Source organism: Photinus pyralis, unplaced genomic scaffold, assembly GCF_008802855.1.
Source record: "Photinus pyralis isolate 1611_PpyrPB1 unplaced genomic scaffold, Ppyr1.3 Ppyr1.4_LG2, whole genome shotgun sequence".
NCBI classification, from domain to species: Eukaryota; Metazoa; Arthropoda; class Insecta; order Coleoptera; family Lampyridae; genus Photinus; species Photinus pyralis.
Genome location: NW_022170403.1, coordinates 44,381,137 through 44,398,747, shown reverse-complemented (window position 1 = coordinate 44,398,747; position 17,611 = coordinate 44,381,137). Strand labels below are relative to the sequence as shown.

The 17,611-nt window shown below is 35.1% G+C and overlaps 1 protein-coding gene across 2 annotated transcripts in view; it reads left to right on the top strand.

Annotated features, from left to right (window-relative positions):
* LOC116163332 (protein scalloped) overlaps window positions 1-17,218 on the top strand; it is a gene marked incomplete at its 5' end in the record, with an annotated part of 36,027 nt that extends 18,809 nt beyond the window's left edge. Inside the window, 8 exon segments of one of the 2 annotated variants that reach the window (XM_031477219.1) lie at window positions 13,009-13,139; window positions 13,402-13,539; window positions 13,845-13,885; window positions 13,939-14,122; window positions 14,172-14,234; window positions 14,290-14,456; window positions 14,511-14,745; window positions 16,019-17,218. In XM_031477219.1, coding sequence (XP_031333079.1) covers window positions 13,009-13,139; window positions 13,402-13,539; window positions 13,845-13,885; window positions 13,939-14,122; window positions 14,172-14,234; window positions 14,290-14,456; window positions 14,511-14,745; window positions 16,019-16,132 — 1,073 coding nt within the window. 2 annotated transcript variants of the gene reach the window in all.
* Between the last annotated feature and the right edge of the window lie 393 nt (window positions 17,219-17,611).

The following is a 17,611-nucleotide window of genomic DNA, read 5'->3' as shown; positions in this document are numbered from 1 at the left end:
GAATTTGTCTCCTCCAAGGTCTTTTCAAATTACTTTTACCCTACTTTTTCATTTCTTTTTTAGTTGCTCTTTAAGACAAATTCATCTCCAGTACCTCACATTTCCTCTCACTCATAAAATTCTTATCTCCCGTCAAATTCTTGTTGAGTTTTCTTAAAAATCTTGTCATATTTCTTTAATTTCCGACTTTCTCTCATTTTCTTCTTAAGTGCGCGACGAACTTTCGCTGGAAGCTTACCCACCAACGGTAGCTTCGGTTCTCCTTCACATACAAAAATAAACGGTATAATTACAAAAATGAAATTGCATAAAGGCAAGAAAAAGAAAAATCCAGCGGTAATTTACAAGTCAAAATCTGGAAACGGTGACGGCGGAATAATCGACGGAAAGGGAGTGCTTCGGGCGCCACTAGATGTTTTCGGATTTTGCTTCTGGGCAAAATGCGGTCGGCGATGGTAAGCTCCACGTAACTTGAATGGCCTTGGCGGTGGTCTCAGGAATTCTAAAGGCCAAGCGGTGGGCGGCTACTGGTGATTCTAAAACAAACTTAAAGCGCACAGCAATTAGATTTGGTAGCGGTTTCTACGGGAAAGCAAATGCAGGAAAGCGAGACAATATTCCCCCATTTATAATTAATGAAACGGAAAGTAACAAAATGCTAACTATGCAATTAACGGAAATGATTCGAAAGTTATCCATGAAAAAATGGCCCAGTTGTATGGTACTGACCCATCTTTATTTTTAAAATGGATAGAAACGATTTGAATGAGGTAGAGACTTGATTCAGAATGACTGTACATCAACAATACAAGTTGAGGTAAGAATTGAGGAAACTATGGGACTGTCTGATCGACGAATGAAAATTACAGTGCTTACAAAAGAATATAGTATTTAAGATTATACACGAAGATTTGGACATGAGAAAAATGTCTACTCGATGGATTCCTCGGCTGCTTACGTCAGAACGAGGAAAGTAGTTTGTCAAGAGCATTTGGATGCTTTGGCGAACGCCAATTTACTCGGATTGTCGCAGCCGACAAATCATGGATGTTTTAGTGGGCACCTTTTCCAAAACAGGAATTAGTGCGGTTGATTTATAAGGGCTATTTTATTTATTTATAAGGGCGGTTTGCTCATTGAATGCATCACAATAGGGACAAGTCGAGGTGTATGAGAGCACAATTAAATGTTTGAACAAGTCGTTCAAATTAAAATGACTGATCTCATGGGCAACAAAAACTGTGATGTTGTACGACAATTGCAGGGTCCACAAGGCTCGCTATGTTCAAGCCATTACCGCAAATCGTGGCTTCGCAGAATTACAGCATTTACCCTACTACTCAGATTTAGCACCACACGTAACTTGTTCAAACATCTAAAAAAAGACACTCGGGTCCCTTTTTCCTCAATTTATCTTGAGTGTCCACCAAAATTCATTATTCTGCTTTAAATGTTCCCGAAGTTATGATATTTCCCGTAACTCTCCCGTAAGTTTCTCTCAAATCAAATTTCCCTATTATAAAATCCTCGTATTACCCTCTAAGCAGTTGTGAGCAAATTCTACCAAAGGTCGTCTTTAAATGTTTCTCGAAGTTCATATGAAATTACTCCCACTGTTTCTTAAAATTGATTAATTCCTCGCATGTTAATTTGAAGTAACTTTAGGTTTCCGAAAATATAGGGTGTTCTATTTAAAATAAGAAAGTTGCTATCCACAACCGCTAAAACCGGAAGTTGCACAATAATGATAATATTTTCTTTCGATAGATCTGGATAGATCATGAAAAACTATGTTGGTATATATGCAAATTTTTTAGACTTCAATTATTAATGGGAGTCTAAATACTTTTAGGTAACGGTTTGCGTGAAACAGCCTGTATACATCAGAGCTGCTACCTATCGAATTTCAACCACATAGCTAAAACATTGGTGCTTCTGGAAAACCATGATGTAAAATTCGAATAAGACACTATGTAGAAAACCCATAACAGTGGCATTCTTCTCCAATTAGCGTCATTCGGCGTCCCCTACGCCTACTTACTTTTAATATCGCATTATACTTTAACTGTGTTGTTGTCATAATCGTTTAATAAATTAATAAGGGTCGTTGAAATGGACATTTGGTATTTTATTACTTTTTGTGCAGAAAAACATCTCCATATATTTTTCATGACCTTTACGCAAACCATTACTCTCGAGAGAAGTATGAGATTAAAAGATCACCATAGAAAGGAACTAGCAACACGTGATAAATCGAAACCAATTGATACCCAATGCCTAAAAGCAAAAAAAATCGAAATGGGTTGCTTCGCCCAATATTTATCCAATTAACATACATGATATATGGTGCATCGCACGAAATCCCAGAAGTGTATTATGCATGCAAATAAGTTTAAAAGAAGCTCAGTTGTTATTTGATTTTCCTTTGTAAATATTTTCATTTCGGTAAGTTACGTGGCAGTAACATTTCGTGTATTTATACGCATAAAACAATTTTCCCTTTCACGTACAACTTTTTGGACTTTATGTAGGTTAAATAGTTAACCGACTCTACCTACATAATAATCTACCTCAGAAATCTCGGAAAACGTCGTTACTTAAACTTATAATAAATGATCCCAGTTGACAACGAAATGCCTCCCTTAAACCCCACACGCGTGCTTATCTTTTATAAAACCGCAGTCATAATTAACAATATTTATATAAATCATTCAACATGTTTAACGCTATCAGTTAAGGGTGGTGGAGCGTAGAAACGGAAATAGAGGCGTCCCTTGAAGGGGCTGAGGGTGCGGCCCGAAACTATGCCAAGAATGTGCAATTAGTGAACGAGCGCGTTTAGGGGTTGGGGCGACTCGGAAGAAAATATAAGGAAGGGTAGCTTCTCGTGGCGGCGAATGAAGAGCTTGCCAATCTACCGAGATCGCGGCAGTTCTTAAACGGTAGTACTGTTTTATGTAAGCTTATTTGACGAAAGATAAAAGGTGGAACAACGCGGATCAACCCTCTGTTACACCGCAATGATTATACAATGTATATTTTTATAAATCTCGACGTCCTTACCGGTGTAAGGGCAAAGACCCGTTTCAATATAAGGTATGACGACGTGTGTCTCTTTTTAAGGGGTTGACGCTTTATTTCTAGTTTCAATTTCATTATCTTTGTTTTAGTGAATAAATGGGGATCAGTTCGCTTTCCATTTGGAAAATGTGTTTAACTGAAATAAAATTATCACGCACAATACCTTTTCTTCATTGTACGTTGATGATAGATATTGAAACAAAAGTGCGACGCAATTTTTTTACTTTTATATGACGTATTTTTCGAGATATCGCAACTGACATTTCAACTAAATCCCCTGGATCAGTGTATAGTAGAATCACTGCCCTTGTCCATCCTAATTAAGATTTCCGAAAATTTCATCCTATCGGACGAAATAAGCACAGCTATATTATTATACAGGGTGGTGCTTAGCGCGACGCAGCATAGGGATTTCAATGCTAATTTCTTTATAGTCATTTTACTAGCTCCCCTAATTATTTTAGAGCAAAAGTCTAAATACGTTTTTTTCAGAGAAAAAAATACTGCATCTGTTCATACTATTACACATAATTTTCCGTTTTTCAAAACCGTAGAAATCGACAAAATAAAAAGGTTCATTTTACAATAAATCAGATATGCCTTGGAATTACCTAAAAAACACCGATAACTTTTCATTATTTGCCTTTGACGTTTATTAAATTTATACTTGTTTATAAATTAGTTAATCATAAATTCTTGATCATGTATTTAACTGAAGAGAAAGAGGAAATGTTAAAGTTCTTTTATGCCCACCAAGTAACGTCTTTATTTACTGTGAAGTACCTCAATCGACCGATTCCAAGCAGTACCACAGTAAACAGAATTGTGGGCAAGTTTCAAAGAACAGGAAGTGCAATAACGTTCAAAATGTCCGCCAGAACCATCAGGAAAACGACAATACATCCAACGTTTTGGCTGTAGTAGCGGAAAATCCGAATATAAGTTTAAGCACAATTCTTCCTCAAATCTATTTCTTTTTCTTCGATTATGTACCCTGGTTTCGGAAAATGATAAATAAATTTGCATTTTCTAAAAAAAGATTACTCCATAGGTGCTTTTTCTGGCGTCGGTTATTTGAAACAGAATTAAATATGAAAATCGTTCGACGTCAAACAACCATAACTAATATGAGTGATCGTATGAACAGATTTCTTTCTCTAAAAAAAACGTATTTAGACTTTTGCTCTAAAATAATTAGGAGAGCTAGTAATTGGCTATAAAGAAATTACCATTGAAATCTCTATGCTGCGTCGCGCTAGGCACCACAATTTGAGTTTACATGCTAAAGGAGTTAACTAATTCTTACCACAATTACAATTTAGTTCAAAACTGCACTCTTTTCCTAATCTCGCATATGGCATACGGAAGCAACGTGTCGCTTTAATCATGTCCCTTATACGGGGTCGCTGATAATTTTGGAAACGGTCGATTATCGGTTAAAATATACAAGGTATCAACTAAAGTTTTATACAAAAGATTTGAGGTTCTTTAATGTCTATTAGGCAGTAGTAATTTTAATTACAGGCGTGCTACACCAATATTACATTTTTTTAATGGAACACCCTGTATATTATTCGATATTGCAATTCTTCTCTCAATTTTGAGCATAATTTGTAAAAAGCATAATGTACCCAAATGCAATCGTTTCCGAGTTATCGAGTTTTCAAAATAAAAGGTATTGCTTTAAAATGTATTGAATAAAGAACAATAATTAATGGCATCATGAATGTCTTTTGAAAACATTCTGACAACTGACAAGAACCGTTGTGAAGTTTGTTATGATTGTTTGGACTCATTAATTATTGTTTTTTGTTCAATCATCAATTAATTTTAAAATAATAGCGTTTATTTTCAAAACTCGATAACCCGGAAATTATTGAATGTAGGTACATTATGCTTATTACACATTTTGCTTTAAATTGAGAAAAGAGTTAAAATATATGGAATTAATATACAGGGTGTTCTATTTAAAAAACGCATTTTTAGTATGCTGCGCCTTTATGAGCAACCCTGTATAATTAAAATTATTACTACCTAATAGACATTGAAGCACTCCAAAACTTTTGTATAAAACATATTTAGATATCTTGCATATTTTCTTGGATAATCGACCGTTTCCAGACTTATCAGCGACCTTGTATAACTCGCTAGTCATCTTTATGTCGAACTCAATTATTAAAACTCAATAACAAAAGGATTTGTTTAAATTAATAAATTCTTTCCAAATCGAAACGAAAAACAAAACTAAATGAACTCGACCTCGAACTCGAACATGCACTTCAGTGCGTAATACAAACCGAAACCAAGACGCCCAGAAACCTCAATAAACTTTAATAAACCGCTCGCGTCTCGGCACCAAAGCTCATCATCAGCGAACAACTAGCAAAGTTATCGACATTAATGCAAGAGCAATTGACGCAATATTATGAACTCTTTTTTTTGTCACCACCAATTTTTTCAGTGCAAAAACTAATCTGAGGCGATTGGGACTATACAAGTCCGTAAAAAGATGGCAAATAAGCCCGGTTTGAATTCTGTATTAACATATATTGGTGCACAACAGTGTTACAAAAAAAATTGCCCAAACCCCCAAAAAGGGTTTTTGTTATAACTCTTGTTACAAAGAACGTATGAATGTCCGGTTTTCTGTGTTAGTAAATGTTACTTAAACCTCAAACAAGTATGTAGATGAATAAAACAAAATTGCGAATGCGCAACCCAACTTTTATTGTGAAGATCTCGTATATCTGATTTTTGGTCTTATTTTTTGAGTTATTATTATTTAGGGGGGTGCTTTCCTCTTAAAAGGGGTTCCGCTTTAGTGAAGTGTGGATAGTTTGATTACAAATAAATACAGGCGTAAGTGACATTAAAGAATGAATTGAAAAAATCGTTAACCCCAATCGCCAGTATGTAGTAAAAATCGAAATCTGCGCAACATCAACTTTCTTATTTATGGTGATATTTATTTGAAATTTTTATCATAGATGCCTCTAGTAAAGAAAAATATAACACACATAGCTATGGCCTTTTGGGAAGTACCGATCAATGGCATGGAAAATGCGCTGAAGTTACTCACCTTAGGGCGAAGAATTGCAGTTCGAGTTTTTCAGATTTTCACAAACCCCAGGTAGGAGTGTGCCATGTCAGGGTAAGAATTTTGGCAAAATTCAGAAACATTTTAAAAGGAATACCCAAAGCCTTTAATTCCATCCTACGATATGTTACTGAGAAAAACATTAAAATGTACTTGGAAAAACTCGGGTAATTTCTTTGGCATACTTAATTGATACACTCAGGCATTTCGGGCTTCTGCGTATAGCAGCTTCTAGTCACTGTTTGAATTGCAAACCATTGAACAACGAAATTTAAAAACGAATCGCAAAAATTATTTACTGAAAAATAATGTATTTTGACAAACATAGACATCTCGTACAGACCTACTACATTTCCTTTGTAACTATGCTCTTCAAACACCTAGTTCTCGAGATCTGCTTACCTCATCGACAAATATCATATTCAGTCAGACAGAGTACAGGATAGGTTTATGGATCTGATGGCTCAATTAATGGCTTACAACCATAAACAGATATTTACTTGAATTCTGTAGATGCAAACCTTCTAAAAATGGATACACTAATTTTCTCTTGTATAGGATCCATGTTTTTATGGTTCCTGTGAACGGCACTACAGCCGTTTTTGCAGAATTGACTATTAGATCTTTTGTTAAGCACCATTACTTCGTTACTTTTTCTTTTTTTCTGATATCTTCATCACGCCGTTGAGAAGTGTTAGTTCGTCTACTGTTAGGCATTGATAAGTGCAGGTACATATTTAGAAAATTCGCTTTACAAATAGACAAGTGGACACTATTTTGCATTTTGTTTCAAGCTACGCCAGCAAGAAAGTTTTTAGTTCTGCAGTTGTACCTAATTTTTGCCATGTTTAGAAGGAAAATATGAACGCTGGTTTAGTGACTATCGAAAAATAAGTGGTTTAGCGAGAAATCTATTTCAAGGAGCCAAGGAGCGGAAGACGAATTTCCAATTCCTTAAAAGCGGAACTAGGATCGTCCATTTCTTCAGAATATCATGGGTTGTGCAGACTTTGACGGAAGCAGAAAAGGAATGTACTAGAAGACATAAAATGAAACACTGGATTTTTCAGAACATAGATCCTGATGGTCATATGCTACTAGCATGTCAAGTTAGAGCTCGTTCGCAGGAGGAGAAGAGAAAGCACCGAAATCATGTTGATACTGGATTAATGAATGGACATGCCGTGTTGAAGCACTCATATTATACGATATAATAATCTGGTATAAGTTTGCCCATCGAAATTCGAGTTTAATTACACAAGTGTACAGTAGTTGATGTACGGAGTTGTTCTGGGATCCATATATCATATCTAATGAATATTCTTATAGGTAGTGGTTTTTGCACTGCGTTTTGACGGCAGTATAATATCATGTCTGCAAAGCATTAATCAAAAGACGAGCTCTTCGCAAATTAAAATGTTACCCTTGTTTAAGCTAATTTAGTTTAATTATGACTGTTAGCTCGATGAAATGTTGGGGTGCTCAAATGAAAAAGGATATTGTGAATATGTAGATGCGATGCACGCATAGGCACTAATGGCGCCTCACGCAAGTATATATGCCAAAATTGAATTCCGATTATGAACTGGCGCCACTGGCGGTACTCGAAATGCGAATTGAGAAGTTAGTTACATGACGATTGTCATTAAAGTGTGAGATCGACCAATTTAGTACTTGTTGCTAATAAACCGTTACTAATCGAAGTGACGTTAGTACGAGTATTATGTAGTGCGCCTATAAATAAAGGAGGAAAAAAAGTTAACCGATCAAGACTTTAGTTCTTCTTCCTGCGGAAACCGGTTCTCTTGATGTGTATGGTAAAGTTATTGCTTGAAGTTACACTATTCTCATCCCATACATTATCTTGCGATGGTCTACCAGCATCTCTCGTTCAACAGCATGAAATAAACAAGAACTGGAAGCTGGGTCGTGAAGAGCACATTAATTACGGTTGCCGCACCGCAGAAGACTCTTCATACGAGTTGTTTGTAGTGAATGTTACAGCCGCTGTTTTTCCGCGGATTATGCGGCGCGCACTTCTGTTTAAATCGCTAATGGCAATGTTTAGTAATTACGGCCTACGTTCACTTAATTACTGTACCTACCTGAGCCGGGGTCATCTCATTTTTGCGGTCACTGAGATTGGAAAATACAGTTCCTTTCCATAAATATACCTAATCTAGCAATTTAGACGCACGGCAGCGCTACTTTCCGTTTGTATCCAATTTACTGTCACCCTTTGTTGAGTAAATGAAATTGATCGCGAGGAGATATGTTTAAAACAAAGAAATGCTTGATTACAACAGCGCGTATTTATTAATTGTTATATACTCGGAAAGCAGATTTGATTATGAAAGAACTAAAGTTTCTAAGATAGTTACAATTAATTAGCACAGACAAAAGACCCGTGTCGGAAGTGAAGGAATAACAAGCAAACTTTTGCAATTAACTTAAAAAGAATACACAGATATATTGTACTTATCCCAAATACTTGATTTCGCGTCTTAATCAACTTCTCTTCGTGTTAAAAGCATTAATTGTAATAAAGTGCTTCTTCCTAAAGATAATTGTTTCTCTTTTAAATCCGGGGGGAAGTCACTTATACAAATTTTCAAAATGGAGGAAAGAAGCAATATTTGTGACCATTTGATTACGTAGTCAAATTTTTCATTTCTATAACTTAATAAAAGTTCACTTTTGACGCAATGCTGCGTGACGTTCGCACCCCATATTTTGAAAATTGATTTTTTTATGTGACTTAACAAGAACTCCAGAACTTTGGGAGTCGTCTAAGCTCCATGAGATTTTTTCGTTTTCCACATATAATTTCCAAAATACCCACATGTGATTGCGAAGTAACCAACTCAAAACACATAGGTATAGCCTAAGCCGGGGAGTTTTTTTCCACCCTTGTTTGAAAGTTGCCATTATGTAGAAGAATGTTTATATAAACAAATAAAATCCAAAAAGTCCTACTAGAAAGAGCTCGAATTTCATTTTTGTGTATATCAGTGGCAGATTAGCAAGTTCCACAATAAATTGTCTTAGAGACCCAAACAGTTGGGGTCCCTAGGTATAGTCAGCTGTTATAATGACGAAGGCGAATATAACGATCAAAGTGTGGCGTCTGGTGACTTTGAAGTGCCGACTGCCTTAGATTGCTCTGACCCACGTTCATGCGTGTAAACTTGTTGCGCTCACCCCGTACATATTTGAGCAAATTTGCGTGCAAACCTTACGTCAGCGCAAACGTGAGTAATCTGCACTTTTTGCAGAAATTATAGGCCTTTGTCCGCCGTTAATTGCCCGTAATAATGCGATGGATAAATGGTTTGTGTAATAACCTCCTCCATTAGGGGGCTACACTTCATTACAAAGACGCCAAGAGGCGCATAAATAGGGCTTAATTTCTGCGTAAGGGAAATTTCATTTATTTTAGTCCGCGGCTACGTGAAGTTGGCCGGGATAATGCAAACGATAATGGTATTTGCATCAAGCCATTTTCTATTACAGCCCAACATTTTATTCCCTTGGGTCTAAGAGACGCATAATTAAAAAGAAAAACTTCATTAATCAAAAGGTTGCGGCATTAATTTTTATTTTATTAAGGATGCAAAATGTCATGTACCTAAACTGCGCTTAATTTGCGCCTAAATTATGCATTCGATCAAACCAAATTGATTGAAAATGATCCGCCTGTCTTCACACATCTTGAAAAAAAAGGAATTGGAAGCAACTTTTGTTTTTTAAATGTAAAATTTATTGTCCCTCTCTTGTTTTGGGCCCTCAACAGGCTTTCGTCCAATTACAGTCACCGCGCATCCTGACAGCACACGGCCTGCTAGATTTCATGGTTTCTAAATATTGAATTCCGAATTTCTTAATTTTTGTGTATGTCACCATATGCAATTATTAGTCCGGTCATTGTTATCTAGAAAAATGATCCTTATACTGGTTTTCGTAAAAATTGCCATTCATAAGATATCGTCGTTCTAAAAGTTAAAAGATTTCCATTCTAGATGATGTGCATAGGCACACAAATGCCACGTAACGTACCTAGTCAAGCACTTAGTAATAAGTAGTGTATAAGTACGCTGTACGTTCGTCTGTGTTTCCTTCTACCCATGTATTCTGTTAAATATACACTGGAAATTATGCTATTAATCTGAATGGTTGAAGAGATTGACGTTCAAGAAACAATTTCTGTCCGTCTTTTTCTCCATCCATTCATACCTTCACTTAACTGCTCTTTTTTTGTTAGGAGTTGCTAGCGTACTTGTATTGCTCTATTGGCCCTTCCTATGCTTTAGGTTTCACTTAACTTTGTACCAAACTGATCACTAAATTGACATTTTGTAAAAATGTTCCTTTTTTAACTGCGTAGCATAATATCCCGTTGGTGTTCTGGAAGATAGGCATATTTTAAAAGGAGTCCGACCGTTTGCGCTTCTATGTTTCCAGTCCTTTATCTATTTGAAATCTACTAAGATTTCTTTTTGAATTAAATTTCATTTTTACTTATATTAAGTGCCTGACTGTACATATATACCTGGCATTTGTGTGCCTGATGTGCATATCAAGATATCATTTAGAATGTAAATCCTTCAACGTTTAGATTCTTGAGAATGGTGATTCTTAGAGAAAAGTATAAGCACGTACCTTTTTTTTTGTAATTTTATTATCTACAATTTTTGTCTGAGCTAATGTTTGATAAAGCTTACATTTTTGAGAAAAATCCAAAGAAAACGAAAATGTTGACCTTTGACCTCCACCACAATTCGGTTCTGTCGGAGGTTTTTTCAGCGGACTCTATGCATATTTTATGTTGTCATACAGCAAATTGATTCAAAGATCTAAGAAACTAATGGGCAGTGTATTTGAAAAACAAAAATCGATTTCCGGTTTTAACCGGAAGTGATATCGAAAATTTCAATATGCCATCAGATAGATCGGGAAGTTGCATACAAAATTAAATTTGATCATTTTTCGAATTTCACCAAATAAACGAAATATTAAAGTGACCCTATTATCTCGAACACGCTGTATTTTACTCACCTATTACATCTCGTATTTACAGGATTGCATTTAATTTCATGCCTCTTTGTGGCCCAACGTAAGACCTTCAACCCCTCAAGCTCCACTGTCTCCTCAGGTATATTCTTCACCGCAACATTATTGTCAACAAAACTCGCACTGTAATATTCATATCTAAGAAGAAAGGGAGACTGGCTCCCAAAATTTTGCGCATGATAGCTCGAGAGCGAGTTTTCTTCGGGAGGCATTCATTTTGGGAGGTTTTCTTAGAGAATATGGTTCTGGAAACCATGGAATTAATTATGGCAAAATAGACTGCATTGAATTAATTAAATTAAAACACGTCTTCATGTATTTAACAACTCTTCCCGCTCTTTTTTATGTCCATTTCCACTTCTTTATCAATTTGTTAAAATACCCACAATTCCTATCTAAATCGTCGCACCTGCGACCACAATATACGTTCCTTCGTTATCACACCACTAGACCACATTGTTACGGTTACGAAATTGTTGGTGAAATTTGAATAGGGTGCAGACAAATATCGTCAGGCGAACTGAAATTTGTCTGGATGCAGAGTCGTAATTCAATAAAATTTTAAATATAGCAATCTCTTGTCATCTTCTTGTCTACATATTTTGGATTTGATATAGCATACCTATACGATTTGTCATGTTAGTACCTATTTAAACTTGTCCCCTTAATAATCTCTCCACTTCAAAGTTGGAAGGTTTGAATAACCCTGTATAAACAAAAGAAGTTGCATATAATCTTCCCTATTTGCGATTGTGGTGTAAATATAAATTTGAATTATACAAAAAATTAAAGGGACTGTCTTCATAAACGAACGCCAAATCAAAATGAGATATTAATCATCAAAACACCACCTACTGTTTCATACTTGGTAGTTTCAATAATTGCATGAAGTCATCTGGATCTCCTTCGCAAATTACTACATCGCCTAAAGCTTGCAGAGTAATAAAAAAAAAACCTATTGTATATTGCATTGAATAAACCATATACCAGGTGTAGTTATGAGGAACCGAAAACAGTCATGTTGTTAAGATTTTTCAAACTTGGTTACTTTGAATTGACAATGTGTTCATAGAGAAATTGTTTTCATTGTACAAGTAGCACAATTGGCAATCCGTTTGAAAACCATCAATAACAAGCAATTAGAATTACAGCAAAATGAATATTGTGTAATATTACTCTGATCAGCTACATGCTACATTATTAACACATGATATCAAAGCGGCAATATAAAAAGACTTTAACAAACAACAATTCAGATCGGTAGACAAACGGCTTTAGTAACAACGTTCTATTTTCTACCAATAATAACCAACCTTTGATATTTGGTCTAAGAACAGAACACGATTAAATTGCAACAGTGCAATCTTCTGCCTGTTTTTTTGAGTGGTTGTGAGAGGTGCCTTGGATGCTTGTCTTTATTTCGGAAATGCATATGTACTGACCACCTAAAGACATTCTGAAAATAAATTCCCGAAATGTGTAGTTTTTGAAAGTATCATAAAATATTCTTGATCTCAAAAAATTAAATTGATTTATTCCAGGATTGTTAGGTGTTGTAATTTAAATACAAAACTAATCTAAGTAGTTATGATTAAGGATATATGAAGTGCTTCTGAAATTTAACGTTGTTAGTTTGTATAAAATGCAGAGATTTGTTCCTCACTTGTGTAAATAGAAGAATTGTCATTGAAAGATCATTATAGTAAATATTGATTACTGGAAGTTGAAGATGCCTCAATTAACGTGGGTTCTCTTTACAGGTAGAAACGAACTGATTGCCCGATATATTAAGCTTAGGACTGGAAAAACGCGAACCCGAAAGCAAGTTAGTTCTCACATACAAGTTCTGGCGAGGAGAAAACTTAGAGAAATCCAAGCAAAGCTAAAAGTTGTAAGCATTCTTTATTTATGAGTGTATGAGGATGATGCGTGTTTTAATGCGTGTATGATAGTAGTGGTAAATGGTCTTTTTGATTATTAACAACAACAGTTTCTTAGTAGGTATGTTTGATAATTGTTGAAATACAAAGCGATTTGTGGGAGTATGGTTAAAAAAGTTTTTGTTCAAAATAATTCCACAAATTTAATTAAAAGTTAAATCTAACATTGCAACTTGGGGTTATATTTGGTGGTGACGGTATGTGGTTTGGTAGGATCATGCGACCAAGGAGAAGGCACTACAAACTATGTCCAGCATGTCAAGTGCGCAGATTGTGTCTGCAACGGCAATGCACAGCAAGTCTACAGGTCTTGGTCTCGGTATTACTCCTCCCGCATCCTATCCCGGACCGGTAAGTTAATCCTGCCGCCAAATCCTGCTTACCCATTCGCCTCTGTTCTCATGTCCCGTGTCTTCGCCCTTCCGAATAAAGCTTGTTTGCTTTCTATGCTAACGGTTATTAGTTTGTGACAAAATTGCTATATAGTTAAACAGATGCGCTTACTTGCTGTGTATTGTCGGCTAATAATACATCACTCCCCTTTGTATTGCTTTCTTCCGCTTATGGGGCTTTTGTTTTTGAATGGGCGCACATTGTGTATGTTCTGCTTAAACTTTTTGTATTGTTGTAATTTCACGAATTATTCTTCGTTATAGCAATTTTGGCAACCTGGATTGCAACCGGGAACATCTCAAGAGTAAGTAACTTACTAGTCTTTGTTTGGTTTATATTACTATTCCTTCTCCTTAGCGTAAAACCCTTTCAACAACCTCCATATCCTGGAAAACCAGCAACCGCTGTATCATCAGGTGAAGTAGGACCATTACAAGCTCCACCTCCACCTCCGTGGGAAGGAAGAGCGATCGCAACTCATAAACTTAGGCTTGTAGAATTTTCCGCGTTTATGGAACAACATAGAGATACCGATAACACGGTGAGGTCACAATCTTTTATGTGAAGAGCTAATTTGAACGCTATTACAGTACCACAAACACTTATTCGTACACATAGGAGGCACAGCAACATATGCAGATCCGTTATTAGAGGTTTGTACATACTTAATGTCGTATTTTTCGATAATATATCTTTATTTTTTTGTAGGCTGTTGACGTAAGGCAGATCTATGACAAATTTCCAGAGAAGAAAGGAGGCTTGAAGGAATTATATGATAAGGGACCTCAGTCTGCATTCTTTCTAGTAAAATTTTGGGCAGATCTTAATACGAATATTCAAGATGAAGCGGGAGCATTTTATGGCGTTACGAGCCAGTAAGATCATTTTAATTTTGTTGTTTAATAGCTTTTACACCTCATTTTCCTTAGATACGAGAGCAATGAAAATATGACTATAACGTGTTCGACGAAGGTGTGTTCGTTTGGAAAACAGGTGGTTGAGAAAGTAGAAACAGAGTACGCTCGATATGAAAATGGAAGGTTTATTTACCGAATTCATAGGAGCCCGATGTGTGAATATATGATTAACTTTATTCATAAACTTAAGCATCTTCCTGAAAAGTACATGATGAACAGTGTATTAGAAAACTTTACCATATTACAAGTAAGTAGATTGTTTTGAACTGGGTGCTTATTCCTTTGTATAGTGCGTTTCATTTAATGTTGAAGAAAATCGGTTGGAATTTCCAAACTTGTACCAAAGAGTATCCAAAGTATGGGTACTCTTTGCTTGTACCTACTCATTAGATTCAATGCTCATAAAAAATTTAAGTATTTACCCACCTAAAATTTATCACTAATCTGAAAGCCATGGTTGCCAGAATTTAGGTATATGAATTATGTAAAAAATTGAACATTGTGCTTGGATTGGGGTGTTTGGAGAGGCTGTTACGAAGGCATAAGCGAGTTATATTTTATTTTGTACTCACACTCTGACTACACTATTTAAAGTCAAATTCTGAGTTTGAACCTAAATTTTTATTTAATGTCTGAAGTCCTTTTTTAAAGAAAATGGCCAGGCCAATGAGAGGGTTGTACATGAATTTGAAATTTTTATCAAAATACATCAGATGCTTCACCCAGACGCTTCGTTAACGCGTACTTCCTTATGCTGTTTAATTTTTCCAAATGTAGGGACTTTGACTTACACCATTGTATTTATACCTTACAATGCTTACACTTACTTTGAACGTGTCCCTTCTTTAAGACAATCTCTATGCTTCACGAATTGTTTAATTTTTGAAATGGAGTGAATGGCATGAGTCATTGAAAGGGGTTCCGCATTTTAGCGTCAACATTTTTGAAAATTGTAAGGAAATGAAGAAACTTCAGAGCAATCCAATATAATCCACATTTATGTATCAATGTATTCCCTCTCATGAAATGCAAAACATTTAAATTTTTTTTACCACAATGGCATAGGATTAACCTTCATTTCTTTGTTAACCTGGCTCTAGAAAGGGCTTATAAATCTCTGATAGAGACCTCCATGGCTCGGGAAAGGTTCTAATTCTCTAAAAGAGGCCTTGAAAGCTTTATTGAAAGGGCGACGAATGCCCTGGAAAGCCTTCTATGACGCTGGAAAGTGTTTCTAGGGCTTTCCAGACCATTATACGGCACTCCAGATCTTTGCAATACACTCCATGGGCTCATTAGACTATTTGCAGCTTTTGTGATATATCTTTGTTGTGTGTTCAGAGCTCGCGCGCCTACAAAGCTCTGGTAGGAACCATAAAGCTCTGGACAAGATCTAGATTCTTTGTAAAATCCGAGAGATGTAGACTCTTTTAGTGATAAATTAAAAAACATATCAAACTGTGTTGCAATATTGCATTGTGTAATACTTTTAGTTTAATTACATTATCCTTTTTTCGCAGGTTGTAAGTAACAGAGATACACAAGAAACTCTTCTTTGTACAGCGTACGTATTTGAAGTATCGACGTCGGAGCATGGGGCGCAACACCACATCTACAGGCTTGTAAAAGATTAGCGGGTTTGTGCAACCCAATTTCACTTCAGTGCCTACACACTCACAATACTAGTATTATTATCGGTTACATATATTAGTAAATAGATAGGTAAATTAAAAACGGAATTGCCATTTAATATTTGAGATAGAAGGTTTCGCTCTTTTGCTTCTCTATTTTGTTTATCAAAGTGAATAATAAAGTGGGTACTTTTACAAAATCAAAACCATATTAATATTAACGATTGGTCCATTCTGTCTAAAATTGTTATTCGTACAAGTTTGAAACACACATATCAATACTTTCACACTGTTACATAGTAAAAGAATGTACTTTATTATTTTCCTTATTGTTTTTATTTATATATTATTTTGATATTTAATTATACAACGTGGCATCGTACTTTAGGTTTAATAGTGATATCTTCAAACTGTAAACTTCACCACATGATGTTCAAAAATATATTTACAAAAATCTTACCCCAAAAACATATTTATTTTTTAAATAAAGATGTTATAGTCAAAACATTATGTGGCTCAATATCTCTGATAGCAATTATATATTATTAGGTTAATTTCGTAGATTATGAGATGTCTATTGTAAGATTAAGTTTATGTGATCCTATCTTTAGTGTTTTATATAGATTTTTATTAGATTTGTATGTCTATATTACCCAGTATTTATCAGAGGTTTTGCTAACCCCCTTCATTTAGTACGTACTTTATTATTGTCAAAATTTACTATCTCCACAAATACTTTTTACATAACACAGACGATTAGATCATTAAATGGTCTTTTGCCAAGCAATTATATTATGTTGTCGATTACAATAGGTCATGTTTATTAACACATTCAAAACTATGTTTTGAGGTCAAATTTTTCATTTTAAATATGTATCGCAATATTTTGTGGAGATATAAAAATTTTTTGTGTTCTTTTGGCAGCCTTTGCTTTAGAGTAATATGCGAATGTTTTCATATTTTGTGCGATAATCGCTTGGTGCAATTGAAAATTAATAGAAAGACATTTTATTTATTTTATTTAAAACAAGTGGCAATGGTTTTGATCTCTATTTGTGTTTTTTTAACTATTTAATTTTTGCAAAGAAATGAACAGTTGTAAATTAGTATAAATACTGTACTTGTAACACTGGCACAAATTCGAAAACATATCTTCTGTGAAGATGAACTCTTCTTATTTGTTCCGTTAGAGGCTGCTTAATTTTTATATACCTTATTTGATACTTAATTTGCCGAGTAGACATTAACCGAATTTACAAATACTCTAGGACTAAGAAAGATGATCAGATGAACAATAATTATTATAAATATTAGTAACAAATCAAATGTTTGTACTCTATTGAAATGATCTATATATTTTAAATTTATCGTGTCAGTGTAAAAAGTAAAAAAACAAATGTATATATTTCTAATCAAATATGGCGGCTATACATATTTTTATCGTACTACTTACAAAATGCAAAATGTGTTATATAAAGTGTG